The following is a 14940-nucleotide window of genomic DNA, read 5'->3' as shown; positions in this document are numbered from 1 at the left end:
TCCTCCCCATCGTATTGCTCAACAGTAGAGGCCCTGAGAAGTCACACAGTCAGCAAGCAGCTGATGACAATGTCCCTCCAGATTCCCAGGGAGGAGCACGCGATGAACGGTGGGCAGAGCAGTGAGCACTTCCTTCTAACTAGACAGACCTGGCTCTCCCTGTCCCCCAGCCGGCTCCAGCCGCTGGGAGCTCGCCTCTGCAGCCGCACTTACTTCTTTGACTTCCGGGTGGAGCCGGGCACGTGGTATCCAGGCCTGCACTTGTACTTGCAGAAGGAGCCCACCTTGTGCTTGTTCTCGCGGCACCGGGCCGTCTGGAGGTCGGCGTTGGGCACCGGGGGTGGAGCCAGGCACATGAGCTCGCACAGGGCCTCCGGGAAGGACCACAGGCCATCCTCCATGCAGGTCAGGAGGCTGTTGTTGCCTGTAGGACACAGGCAGGCAGGGTTAGTGGAGGTAGGAGGTGGGGAGGCTCTGATAGGCCAGCTAATCCACGTGCTGCCTCGACTCAAGTCAGCTTGAAGAACCAGAGACACTTGCACGTGTAATTCCAGACCCTTCCACCTTCGGCTGACGAGTCTAGGGAGAAGAAAGAGCTGCCACAAAATAGAAAAGAAAAGAAAAGAAAAAGGGAGACACAATGTGGGGAGCGATGTACGCCATGTCTACAGTGAATCCAAGTCAAGGCTCCTGACTTCTGATTCTGAAACCTCTTATATCGCATAGACAAGGGACCTTCACGATCCTTGTCAACTACCAATGGGCACTTGGCACGAGTATGTGCCAGCGACTGGACAACAAGGCATCTGCCACCTGCCTGGGCAGAGACTGAACCCTATGCTCTTGCAGCCGCCGACCTGACCTTCAACACACCCCAAGGGGGACTCAGGGAGGAGGGTGAGGCACTCTGTGCTCCAAGGAAACTGGTGGAACAGGTCTTTAGATAGTTAGATATTTTCAGGAACTGATTTCATGATCCCAATCCTTGGATGTCTTCATACCTAGTAAATCACTAAATCCCTTCATGATGACATCAGTTCCTCATGACTAACAGAAAACCTTTTATAAAGTAAGAACTTGATTACATAGAACTCCCCCTTCACCAAAATCTTATATATTAACCTTCCCCATTGTCTCTTTGGAGCAGTCCCTCAGAGCTCTCTGAAGCACTGTCTCCCAGGCTGCCATCCTCATTTTACCTCCAATAAAACTTAACTTGCAGCTCTCACTTTGCACATCTTTTTAGTCCACACTTCATCCTCCCTGCTTTGCATCTGGGTCCAGAGATGAAGAAACTTGCTTTCCAGTAATTGGCAGAGTAAGCTTCCCTGATAGCTCAGCTGGTAAAGACTTCGCCTGCAGTGCAGGAGACCCTGGTTTGATTCCTGGATCAGGAAGTTCCCCTGGAGAAGGGATGGGCTACCCATTCCAGTATTCTTGGGCTTCCCCGGTGGCTCAGTTGGTAATTTGCCCGCAATGCAGGAGACCTGGGTTCGATCCCTGGGTTGGGAAGATCCCCTGGAGGAGGGCATGGCAATCCACTCCAGTATTCTGGCCTGGAGAATCCCCATGAACAGAAGAGCCTAGTGGGCCACAGACCATGGGGTTGCAAAGAGTCGGACACAACTGAGCAACTAAGCACGCAAGCTTCTATCAGAGTCGACTAGGAGCTCTGATTTCAGGGTGCTGTGTGACCTGCAGCTGCCACTCCCTCTCTGGGCCCTGCGTCCCTGTATTTGACTGAGCCCCCGCATGCCTGGAAGTGGCAGCCTCGTGGTGTCTGGAGGCTGGACTTTCTTCTCAGGCCCCAGTATCCAGTGAAGCTTTGCCAAAGCAGCTGAGAGATGAGCACTTCTCCACAGCCCATGCCAGCTCTAGGAGGCATACTGACTGCCACGGGGAAGCTGGCCTGGTGTGAGATGTCACAAATAAAAGTGAAACACGGAGAGTCAGGCTTTTCCCTGACAGGTCGTATGTTATTGACACACAGAGCCTGCCCAGAATCTCCCCAAGACAACGGGAGGTGGACCTGAAACTCGGGGCTCCCAACCAAACCCTCTTCTTCCCAGTTATTCCTGACAGGTATTGACAACCAGGGCTGGAGGAGGGAGGCTCCCGTGGAGGAGGAGGGGTGAGGAGGAGCTCCTTCCTGCAGCTGCAGGTCACACAGCACCCTGAAATCAGAGCTCCTAGTTGACTCTGATAGAAGCTTGCGTGCTTAGTTGCTCAGTTGTGTCCAACTCTTTGCAACCCCATGGTCTGTGGCCCACTAGGCTCTGCTGTTCATGGGGATTCTCCAGGCCAGAATACTGGAGTGGGTTGCCTCCAACCCGTGGGAGGCTCGGGGATTAGGAATCAGAGGGGTGATCAGGGTGAGACTGACATTTACTGATCAGTTACAACCAACTGAGCACTTCTGCTGTGTGATCTCATTTATCCTCACACAGTGCTCTTAGTAGGGCAACAACTTGCATTTGAAAGCAGAGACTTAGAGAGGCAAGTGACTTGACCAGGTTCTCTGGTTAATAAAAGACAAGAGTGGAGTTTAAAGCTGGTTTTGTGTAACTACAAAGACGGCTGTTGTTTTTAGTGGAAAGTTGGCTAAACCTGCTTAGCAGAGACTCTGTTTTCTGTTCTGAGACAGCCAAACCCCAAATCTCCTATCTATAGAAAGAAAGCAATTGCTCCTGCCTTTCAGGGTGATGAGAAGATGAAACGAAACAACGTGGATGAATAGTGCTCGGGGAAATGCTACCGATTTCCTTGATGCTCTTCCCTCCCTCCCATGTTTCCTTCTCTCTCCTTCCTCTCTCCCTTCTCTAAATCTCTGCCTTTAGGAGCAGCTCTGAAAGGATCACAGAAGTTGCATGAGAACCTCCATTCATTCGGGGCTTCCCAGATGATGCTAGTGGTAAAGAACCCACCTGCCAATGTAGGAGATGTAAGAGATATGGGTTTGATCCCTGGGTTGGGAAGATCCCCTGGAGGAGAGCATGGCAACCCACTCCAGTATTCTTGTCTGGAGAATCACCATGGACAGAGGAACCTGGTGGACTACAGTCCATAGGGTTGCAAAGAGTCAGACACGACTGAAGTGACTTAGTACACACACACTCTATTCATTCCACAAGCATCTATTTAGTGCTTACTATGTTGACTCATTGGAAAAGACTCTGATGCTGAGAGGGATTGGAGGCAGGGGGAGAAGGGGATGACAGAGGATGAGATGGCATCGCTGACTCGATGGACGCAAGTCTGAGTGAACTCCGGGAGTTGGTGATGGACAAGGAGGCCTGGCGTGCTGCGATTCATGGGGTCGCAAAGAGTCGGACATGACTGAGCGACTGAACTGAACTGAACTGAACTGATGCGCCAGCTACTCTTGTCTACATCGAGACAAGGCAATGAACAAAACAAACCCCAAACCCTGCCCTCTTGGAGCTTATATTCTAGTGGGATATGGAGAAGAAATTACCTTTTTTAAAAAGCAAACGATTTGGTGTGTAGAAGGTGGATACTATGGAGAGAAATAAAACAGGAAAAAGAAGAAAGATGAGAGAGTATGTAGGCTCCTCTGCTGCTTCCTTCCCTGCTCACTTTCCTCCTCCTCCTCTCATATCTGTGTGAGTCTCCTGGGGAGCCCAAGACAACTTAGGGTCTGTAAGCCACACAGAGGACTCCATATGACGAGCTGGGACACTGCACACCACAGATATCTCTACCTCGAGTAAAAAGAATAAAGGATGTGGAAGAGGGACTCATTTGGTTTCTACAGAAGCAGAGACGGCTCCAGCACACCAGAGATTGTAAACTGGATTATTATTATTATTATTATTATTATTTTTGCATGGTCTTATGATGAAGGCCATGTTGGAGTGCCTGGGTTTAGCAAGAGCTTAGCGGGGACTGGGAGCCACAAAAGATAAGGGGAGCATACCCTCTTTCAATTTCCCAGGAAGGATAAAACGCCTCTGGAAAAAGGGTCGAGATGCTTTACAAGTACACCCTATCAGCTATGCAAACCCTAGACTGTGAAGTGGACGGTGTGGTTCTCTGGTGGTGAGCTAACAGAAAAATCGTAAAAGGTTAATCAAGAGAGAAAACGCAGACTAGAAATGTACATTCTTTGAGAGGGTAAATAGGAGTTAGCTGAGCACCGCAGTCAGAAGAAGGCTAACACAAGAACTGGCGATTCAGGACCATGGACATGCCCCACACCACGGCAGACCCTCAAGTGCGCAGAATCAGCATTTCCAGGCCCTAGCCGTGCCCCCACCCTGCAGCCTCCATGCGGCTCTGAGGAAAGCAGGGTAGGACGCAGCTGTCCACGCCCTTCCCTCGTGCCCTTGGCCCTGACCTCTATATGCTGAAGGACGCCTACTGCCCCCGCAGCTGTTTATGCTGGAGGTCTTTCGCTCTGATCAGCGGTGTTTGGTCCGCATGCAAGGCAGGCTCACAGCGCTGAGGTGTCAATGCTCATAGAAGTAGCGCCCAAACCAGTGAAGGGGCTGGTGCATTAACACGACAATTGCCCGCACTACAGGAACTCAGAGGACTAATCCTGCCCCTGCTCCCATGCTTCCCAGAGGGACTGAGTCCAGCTGTCCACAGGGGCAGTGGCTTCAGAGAAGCCCTGATGCTTCTATCGTCTCCACGTCTTCCTCTGCTTCTTGGGGGAGCGTGACTCTGCACACGTGGTGAAGGCGTTTCTGAGCCTGCAGTCCCTGGCTGAGGGTAAGGATGCTGAGGGTGGAGACTAGGTTTCAGAGAGTGATATGCCCCTGTTCTTTTGTTTGTTCATCTTTCAAAGTCAAGGAAACAAATCTTGCTCAGACTGTCTACAAATGCGGCTAAGGGAATTTCAATCTCCAGTGAGTATTAACATGATTACAAATGTACTATCAAAAGAAATATATCTACTTTTATTATTTTGCTGTAAAGAGAGCCCAGAAGATCACATCTCTTTGAGAATACCTTTAAGAGTGAAACTAACCTAGAGCAGAATCAAAGGAGGGAAATGACGGGAGATCTAGGTCTGTTTTCTTAATGCCTCGTCGACCGTGCTGGCATCGCCCACATCCTAAGGGCTGGGACTGCAGCTTGCTCATTCTTTTATTCCCAGAACCTACCCTAGTGCCAAGCAGACATGCATGCATGCATGCTAAGTCGCTACAGTTGTGTCTGACTCTGTGTGACCCCATGGACAGCAGCCCACCAGGCTCTTCTGTTCACGGGATTCTCCAGGCAAGAATACTCAAGTGGGCTGCCATTTCCTTCTCTAGCCAAGCATACGGGAAGTCCTACGTTTCCATTTGTTGAGTGCACACTGTTGTTGTTTGGCCACTCAGCGGTATCCGACTCTGTGACTTCTTGGTCTATAGCCCCTCAGGCTCCTCTGTCCAAGGGGATCTCTAGGTGAGAACACTGGAGCAGGCTGCCATTTCCTTCTCCATGGGATCTTCCCAACCCAGGGATTGAACCCGCATCTCCTTCAAGTCTCCTGCAATGCAGGCAGGTTCTTTACCACTGAGCTACCGGGGAAGCTGGGAGCATTATGAATTTACTGTGACCTTGAACAAGTCACCTGACTTCTCTGGCCCTAGACCAAAGCCATCTTTAAGTTCTTGTCCAGTTCTAATACTTTAGGATGTGGAAGAATACTGGCCAGTGAATTAAGAAAGTAAAAACACAGCTCGCTGGGCTGGGATAAGGACAGATCACATTTGTAGAGTCCCTGAGGTAGGCACAGGAAGAGTGACTGGCCCTGGCTCCCTGATCCCTGATCCTTCTAGTGACCCAATTTGTCCTTAATCTCATTTTTCAGGTGGGAACACTGAGACCCCGAGTGGAAAAGTGAGCTTCTCAAACTAGAGCTGGCACTCACCCCAGGTGTGTCTGACTCCTGAATGCCCTCTTGACTGCACTACAGAGCTTTTACCCAAGTGCGTGGCCATAGAGGAACTGCTGTCTAGAGAACAGCCTCACGGAACCAGAAACATGAATGTGTGGAGTATCTCAAAAGCAAAACTAGTCATGTAATTTCACCAGCCCTCCTGTCCCCACTGTCCAGAATGGTGTCTCTCACTTCCAAATTTCTTTACTGAAAGGCCCCACATGTTAGACGCAAAGGAGAAGAATGTGCTAAGATACAGTCACAGTAAGGGATAGCGGATGGGTACTGTCCTAGAGACAGAAAAGAGCCTGGAGGGTTGGACACCTGCCATAACAGAGGGGCTGGGAATGTGCAAGTCAGATGACTTCACAAGATTGCTGGGAGCGGCATGCCTAGCCAGAGAGCACCTCTTCTAGAGTCGGGACCCCTGGGTCAATTTCTGGCCCCAGTGCTCATGGTAATGCATGCATGACCTTGCATGAATGTCTTCCTCTCTTGGACCTCAGTTTCTGCATGGCAAAATGAAACGATGACTTCTGGCTTCTCCCAGCTCTGGCTGGAGAAGCTCCAATACTTTGGCCACTTGATGCAAAGAGCCGACTCACTGGAAAAGACCCTGATGCCGGGAAAGATTGAGGGCAGGAGGAGGAGGAGGGGGCAAGAGGGGATGAGATGGTTGGATGGTATCACTGACTCAGTGGACATGAGTTTGAGCAAAGTCCAGGAGATGGTGAAGGACAGGGAAGCCGGGCGTGCTGCAGTCCATGGGGACACAAAGAGTCAGACATGACTTAGCCACTGAACAGCAACAGCTAGGTTGAGAGGCACGGCTCAGAAAAGGTCAAAGGAATTCTGGAGCAGCAGCTAAGAACCCTGAGGTGAGAATACGCTTGATTTTTTGAAACCTGAGCACTGTTCAGAGTGAAGTGAAGGTGGAGGTGGGGGATGAGGGAGACAGAAGAACTATCTAAGAGGAAAAAGGAATCTGTTGCTTCCTCTTACCACTTAATCACTTCGTCATTAGCATCTGTGTGATCTTGAGCAAGTTTTCTTTTCCATGGTGCTCCTCTGTCCCCAGGAAGGATTGGGTAGTGGTTTACATTAACCACTATTGGAGTAGGAAATGACAACCTACTCCAGTATTCTTGCCTGGAGGATTCCCTGGACAGTATAGTCCATGGGGTCGCAAAGGGTCAGACACGGCTGAGCAATTACCACTTACCACTAACACCTAGTCGGGGCTGCGACCCGACGACATTCTAGCCCCTGCTATCTCCAAAATACTAGGATCATAAGATGAGGAGAGTAGGCTTCTCTTAGGAGTGATGTGAGAAGTCCTCTTTGGCAGTAACCCTGTTTTTGTGGGAAAGATGCCTTGATGAGACCCTGAGGATAAAGTTGAATCCTCCAGGTCTGGCTATCTGCTTCTGAGAAAGATGAAAGGGTCTCTGCCTGAGAGAGGATGTGAAAATCCTAGAGGGACAAAGATCAGGACAGGACTCTGAGGGAGAAGGTAAGGGGCGAGGAAGAGAGTGGGGGGCTGGCGGGAAGGTTACCTGCTGGACACTGAAGGACATGCCATTCCGCTCATCAGTGGAGTCTAAGAAATCAGAAAATGCTCCACGGTATGGAGTGTCTTCTGGAAACTAGTGAATTGACTGAGTTTAAATCTTGGGCCTTAGATAGAAGTAGACAGTGGGCCTTTTAGAAAGACTTTTTTTTTTCTTTTTGGCTGAGCTGCATGGCATATGGAATCTTAGTTCCCTAACCAGGGACCAAACCCACCCCCCCTGCAGTGGAAGCATGGAGTCTAAGCCGCTGGGCCACCAGGAAAGTCCCAGGAAAGATCTTTGTGGGAAGAGGGCATGCTTGCTTTAGAACCCCCACTCCAGAATCAACAGCCAGTGCACCTCATGTGGTTGAGTTGAAATTGACAAGGTCAAGGATGCAGCAATGCATTTTTAGCCACTGAGTTAAATATTTATGATTCTGAGACTGAGGCCCTTTCTTTTAAACTTGAGGACTTTTTCCCTCGTGCATGTGTGTAGGTGCAGTGGGTGCTGTTAGTACTCATGTGATAAAGGGCCCTGGCAGGAATGACTCCAGAGCTGTGGGCTTGCAGGGTATCTTGTGGACACCCTGATGAAGGCTCAGAACTTAAGAGGAAGTCAGGATATTTGAGAAAAGTTCGCCCGGATTCTAAGGGACTGATGTGTTTGCGGTGCGATTGACACCTGCGTTACACTGGTCTTGGGGCCACACTCAGTGCTTCTCCTGGGTGGAAGCTTCTGGTCCAAGCACATTAACCTCTAGGTCCTGAGTGGAATGTGGAGGATGGAGCAAGTTTTCACAGGTCCGAGGACTAAGGCCTCCATGGGATAAAGAGGTCAGGGGCCAAGAGGGCAGCCACTGCTTAATTCTCACAGGACTGCCTCTTGGAGATGAGTATTTACTAAGTACTTACTCTGGTTCTGGTAATTTTATTCATACCATCTCTTTTAATCCTCATGAGGAATTGGGGGCAGGAGGAGAAGGGGAAGACAGAGGATGAGATGGCTGGATGGCATCACTGACTCGATGGACGTGAGTCTGAGTGAACTCCGGGAGTTGGTGATGGACAGGGAGGCCTGGCGTGCTGCAATTCATGGGGTCGCAAAGAGTCGGACACGACTGGGCCACTGAACTGAACTGAACTGAACTGATGACCCATCAACATGGATGCTTTTACACCCATTTTACAAGTGAGAGTACTGAGGCTCAAGGATGTGAAATTGCTCTTCTAGGATCTACTAACATCTCCCAATGTGAAATTTATCTCCTGAGATCAGACAGCTGGGGCAGAACCAAGAGTTCAATCCCTCTATATCTGATGAAAGATGAAAGCTCACACTCCTTTTGCTTAACTCTTGCTGTGGGGAAGGAAAAACAAAGGGCGTAAAGGGGAGCAAACAAGAAATGGGGGGAATATTTTGTTTTGATCACCCCTCGTGGTTCAGACAGTTAAGAATCTGCCTGCAGTGCAGGAGACCCGGGTTCGATCCCTGGGTTGGGAAAATTCCCTGCGGAAGGGAATGGCAACTCACTCTAGTATTCCTGCCTGGAAAATTTCATGGACAGAGGAGCCTGGTGGGCTACAGTCCGTGGGGTCACAGAGTCGGACATGACTGAGGGACTAACACTTTCACTTTGGGCTTCCCTGGTGGCCCAGATGGTAAAGAACCTGCCTGCCAATGCAGGAAACACTAGAGATGCAGGTTCAGTCCCTGGCTTGGGAAGATCCCCTGGAGAAGAGAATGGCTATCCACTCCAGTATTCCTGTCTGGAGAATTCCATGGGCAGAGAGCCTGGAAGGCTACATAGTCCATGGAGTCACAAAGAGTCGGACATGACTGAGCGACTAACACTTTCACTTTATCTTTTGGCTTAAGAAGCAAGGAATTATTAACAAGCTCAAGAGAGAGGACCAGGACCTCTGCCCAGCCTTTGCTGGCAGCAGACCCAAGCCGAAGTATTGGGCCTGGAATCTGAGCATCCGACGATGCTGAGAACCAAGGGCATGGTATGGCAGCGGGCCTAGTGGGTCAACGCGGCCACTGGAGAGGTGTTGCCCTGTATTCTCAAGGGACGAGCAAAGTGGGGATCAACACCATCAGAATGGCAGTCCTAGGGTCACATCTCCACAGTGAGGTCGCCCCTTCACCACAGTCAGCAGAGAAGCAATGAAAGAGAATCACTTTGATTAAGGATTACTATTGCAGCCCTCATTGCGGCTAATAATCAACGCTGATTTATACACCTCCCTTTCCCAAGGACCTCTGAGTCAGAGGGGAAGTGTGATATCCTAGTCTGGAGTTATTAATAAGCCCCGTGTCTGAGCAGATGGGGCCAGGAACAGGCTCAGATAAGGTGGAGGGTTTGCAATTTCTACTTGTCTCTTCATCTCTCTCAGATCTCAATCTTTAGGGCAGCTCAAATAAAATGTCTACAACTTTTACACTCAAATCTTCTTGGCTAAAAATATGAGGGGACTTTGGTTACTTGATGCAGAGAGCCGACTCATTGGAAAAGACATTGGTGCTGGGAAAGATTGAGGGCAAGAGAAGAGGGGGAGACAGGATGAGATGGTTGGATAGCATCACCAGCTCAATGGATGTGAGTCTGAGCAAGCTCCGGGAGTTGGTGATGGACAGGGAAGCCTGGTGTGCTGCAGTCCATGGGGTCGCAAAGAGTCAGACACGACTGAGCAACTGAACAATAGGAAAGGATGTATCCCAGAAGTGTTTTCTGCTTCTCTTCTGGGGCAGTTTAGTGAGATAGCTGGGTCCTTCATTCATTTCTTAAAAGAAACATTTCTTGTGGTTTTACTTTCATCAATGCATTCCGCTGCCCAGTCTATACACTTTATTGAGTCTTACTATGTGTAGTAATCTTTCGAAGTTCTAAATCTTATTGAAAACTTAGAGACACTATCAACCCTCTCCAATCATCCAAATGCCTGGAACTCTTGAATCTGTAATATGACATCTAAGTTAAAGTGAAGTTGCTCAGTCATGTCCGACTCTTTGCAACCCCATGGACTGTAGCCTACCAGGCTCCTCCGCCCATGGAATTCTCCAGGCAAGAATACTGGAGTGGATTGCCATTTCCTTCTCCAATATGACATCTAAGTTGAAGGGAATTTACAGACCTACCTCCAAACCCCCACACAACACACAGAAGTCCGCTCATTCCCACTGTATAGCATGATGGATCCCAAGGTAGGACCCATGCTTAGTGAGATATCATTTTGGTTATCTGATGAAGGGGCAACGTTTCCTCCAATAAACCAAGCAAAGGAAAGTCCTGGTGCCTCTGAGAACTGGGTGTAATGCCCAAACCTAACACTCAACTAGAAGCCAAGAGTGTTGTTCTGATGCTGCCGCTAACTTGCCCTGTGATTCTGTGCAAGTTCCCACCTTCCTATCACTGGCTCTCAGGTTCATCATCTTTCCAATAAGCAGTTACTCCTGCCTAGTTGAAAGAGCCTTTTTAATCTCGAGAGTCTAGGTCGCCCAGGTCAGCTTTTCACTCATTCCAACATGAGTCCTCTTCTCCAGTTTGCCAGACTATGTCTGCTTGCCTGAATATCCCAGCACCTAGCCCAGGAGATGCCCATTAGCTCTTCCCTCCTAGAGTGACTCCCTTTGGAGCTAGCCCTTCCTAAGGGGCAGCAGTGGGCTTTGGAGAAAGACAGACCTGGGCCCCGCGGTGGAGTCCTGCAGGGAAAGCATGGCCATGGACAAGTTCTTTCAACTCTGAACCTTGAGTTTCTCCTCTGTGAAATTAAAATAATAATAATACTTTCCTCTTAGACTTACTGGACTCTCACCCCACCCAATGAACTAGTCACATCAGTTCCAGATGCTATTTTCTTAGAATCTTCTCTTTCCTTCTACTGTCCCTCCCTTCCTCCTTTTCTCTTTCCTCTTTTGCCAGATTTGGAAGATCTTAGAGACACCATCCGAGAAGGCAATGGCAACCCACTCTAGTACTCTTGCCTGGAAAACCGCATGGACGGAGGAGCCTGGTAGGCTGCAGTCCATGGGGTCGCTAAGAGTCGGACACAACTGAGCGACTTCACTTTCACTTTTCACTTTCATGCACCAGAGAAGGAAATGGCAACCCACTCCAGTGTTATTGCCTGGAGAATCCCACAGACAGGCGAGCCTGGTGGGCTGCCATCTCTGGGGTCGCACAGAGTCGGACACGACTGAAGCGACGCAGCAGCCGCAGCAGCAGCGGCCATGCTTGTCCACACTCTACTCTCTCCCCAGCTGCACAACAAGGCAGTTTGCATGGATGGGTTGCATAGAACAGGTGGGAGGGATCAGAAGCAAAGATAACACCCTGTCCAAGCCCTGGTGTTGAGCCCCCACGGGAGGACCTGGAGGTGGCCGCTGGGCCTCGTACCTTTCAACTGCGCCGGGTGGCGGCACTGGAAGGAGCACTTGCTGCCAAAGGTGGTGCCCTCGAGGCAGGAGAACGAGGCGGCATAGACGTGGTGCTGGTCCGGGATGCCGCAGTCCACTGGCTCGCACGCCACCTGTTTGTTCCACTTGCCCTCCGTGCAGGTCACCGTGATGCTGGGTCCTGCCTGGAAGATGGAGGCGGGCACTGTGAGATGCGACAGGCGGACACTGTGAGATGCCTCAGGCAGAAACCCACCCATGGGGAAAACCCTTCTCCCCTGGGCTACAGCACCCGGAGATCCATGCTCGACATCTAGCTCCCTTTCCGGGATCCCAGCAACTGTTTGAAAGAGGTACTTCAGTTCCCACTTTACAGCTGCCGAAACTGAGGCTCGGAGACATTAAGTGACTAGCTCCAAGTTTCAAAGCTGGACAAAGGCTAAGTGGGAATTGAGCCCAAAGACACAGCTCCACACGGCTGTCTGGAGAGTCTCCCAGATAATTATTTCCATCGTGTTGCTGTGAATCTTAAGGCTCAGACTTCTCAGGGCCAGAGGGCTTCTTTCATAAAATAGCCTCTGAAACACAGCACAAGAGTGGGATGCTGGATGTTAACCTTTGTATCTTTTCCTGGCCCTAGGAGAGGGGAGGGGATTATGCTTGGCACAGAGTGGGCATCACCCTGGGGGGATGGGAGCATGGGATTTGGTTCTGGCTGCTGCAAGATCATGGGCAAGTCCCCTTCCTCACTTGAGCTATCCTTTTGGCATCAAAGCCAAGCATTGCTCTAAGAGCCACTCCCTGCTCCAACATATGATGCTTCAACAGCTGGGAGAGGTGGGCGTGAAGAAGGAAGGAGGCTAGGCAAACGAAAGGGTCAACAGGGATTTGACACAAATTAGAAGACAGCCTGGCTGGGGGTAGGAGGGCAAGTTCAGGCTGCAGGGCTAAGGCAGGGTCTGTCCACGGCAGCCCAGCCCCGGGGGCCTCCATTCAAGGAGGAAGCCACCACATCCCAGGCATTCGAGGATTCCAGATGTTGAGCTGGGATTTTGAAAGCATGGGATACTGTTCCCCTCTTCAGCACCCATCAAAGGGATGAACGGTCCCTCACTGCCAAAGCCAGCTTAATTGCTTTCACAGGAGTTCAGACCTGCTGTGTCTGACACACAGAAGCAGGTGTCTAAGCAACTGAGGGCCCTGGAGCTCCTCGGTGGGACTCTTTGCAAGTCCAGAAGCTCTGTGCAAACTGGCGTTCCCAGCAATAAGGGATGTGCCCTTGACCCCAGAGCATGGAGGCGGAGTCTGCTGGCAGGGTCCCACAAGAGGCTGCACATGGAATCCCCAAATTTCAGGGCTTAATTCCCTGCTCCTCCCCACACCCACCCGAGACCCCACAGCCACATTGGCTGAAAAGCACCATTACAGCACAGCTAAGTCCACGCGAGGCCACTATGTTCGTGCAGGACTCAGCCCTCTTTCCAAGGCTCCCCCGTGGCTGGACTGCAAGCCACACCCATGTGGGCCGCTGGAAGGACCTTCATCACCCATGATCTGACCATGTCACTTCCTTCAATAGCTCCCTGCTGCCCTAAAGAGGACCCTCCCACTCCCTGACCAAGCTAAGAAGGCCATGCACACCTTGCTTGCCTCTCCAGCCTCACTCCTTAGGTAAGTTCAGTAAAACAAACGTCTGTCTGTGGTACCCTCCTTCTCACCAACAGGCATCCACACATTCCTGTCCATGCCCAGAGCCTGCCTCCTTCCCTCCCTGCAATGCGCGACCTCTGCCTATCTCTCCAGTTCTCAGTTTTCATGTCACCTCTTCCAGAGAGCTTTCCTTGACTGCCCCTGTGCTTCCACAACACCCCCCACTTCCCTTCACAATGTTTCTCACACAGTACGGCCACTACCCACTCATTGTCTGCTCCCGGTCACTCGTCACTAAGCTCCTTAAGGGGAGAAACTAGGCTCATCTTAGTGAATTTTTTCTCTAGCACCTAGCACAGCACACCTGGCGACTCAGACAGTAAAGAATCTGCCTGCAATGCAGGAGACCTGGGTTCGATCCCTGGGTTGGGAAGGTCCCCTGGAGAAGGGAATGGCAACCCACTCCTGTATTCTTGCCTGGAGAATCCCCATGGAAAGAGGAGTCTCGCAGGCTGCAGTCCATGGGGTCACAAAGAGTTGGACACGACTGAGCAACTAAGCACACACACAGTACAGCATCTGGTTCCCAGTGCACAGAGGTTTGAATGAATGAATGAGCATCCCACTGACAGGGGGCTCACCTCTTCTGAAACCGGCCCACTCAATTGTAGCAGGGTTCTGACTGTGAGGGTTTCGGTTCAAAAGTCACGCTCAGCCCTTGGTTTTCCAGATTTTCAACCTACATGGGGGACGCTGGTACCTCTTGTATGAATCACTACTCTGCACAGGAACCATTGTCTCAGAAATCCCAGATTTAGGCACTCTTTCACTCAACCCACACCTCTTTATTGAGCACCTACTATGTGGCAGCAGCGCGTCAAATGCTGAGGATTCAGCAGAGAACAGGTTCAGTAGCCGCTCAGCCTTTCGTGGGCTGGAGAGGGACTCTGAGCCCAGCACCCACACACACCTGGCTTTTGATGAGCTCGTCATCCCGCTGTATCTGGAGCACGTAGCCCGTCCGGCAGCGCACAGTGCACTGGGCACCGTGGTAGCCGTCACTGCTGGAGCAGTTGAGCGAAGCGTTCTCCACAGCCAGCGTTGGGCAGTCCGCGGCCTCACATGCGAAGTGCACACAGCTGAGGAGAAAGGGAACAAGAGGGTGAGGGGGCGCTTTCTCGCAGGACCGATGCACTCCAGCCAGAAGACAAAGGCTAATGGGCTTCTGCTCCAAATTTCAGGAGGCCGACACAGGAGACACACAGAGTGGACAAGACTCCGGAGGAGCAGTGGCCAGAGTTTATCACTAAGAGCACAGTTTATGGAAACAGACAGAGCGGGGCCCAAATCCTACACCTTAAAAGCCTTACAAATTACAAATCTGCAGATACTGTAGAACCTTCATTTTCCCATCTGCAAAACAGGAATTATTATGATTACAGCAAGTGT

The 14940-nt window shown here is 50.8% G+C and overlaps 1 protein-coding gene across 1 annotated transcript in view; it reads right to left on the bottom strand.

Moving 5' to 3' along the window:
• The window catches only part of PAPPA (pappalysin 1), a 259119-nt gene that overhangs the window by 51264 nt on the left and 192915 nt on the right, over nt 1–14940 (bottom strand). Inside the window, exons 14-16 of the mRNA XM_018052683.1 lie at nt 14462–14630; nt 11843–12026; nt 214–424 (exon numbers count right to left, since the gene is read on the bottom strand). Coding sequence (XP_017908172.1) covers nt 214–424; nt 11843–12026; nt 14462–14630 — 564 coding nt within the window. The remainder of the gene's footprint in view (nt 1–213; nt 425–11842; nt 12027–14461; nt 14631–14940) is intronic.

This window comes from Capra hircus, chromosome 8 (genome assembly GCF_001704415.2).
Source record: "Capra hircus breed San Clemente chromosome 8, ASM170441v1, whole genome shotgun sequence".
NCBI lineage: Eukaryota > Metazoa > Chordata > Mammalia > Artiodactyla > Bovidae > Capra > Capra hircus.
The sequence above is the reverse complement of the archived record's forward strand: the minus strand, read 5'-3'. Positions and strand labels throughout refer to the sequence as shown.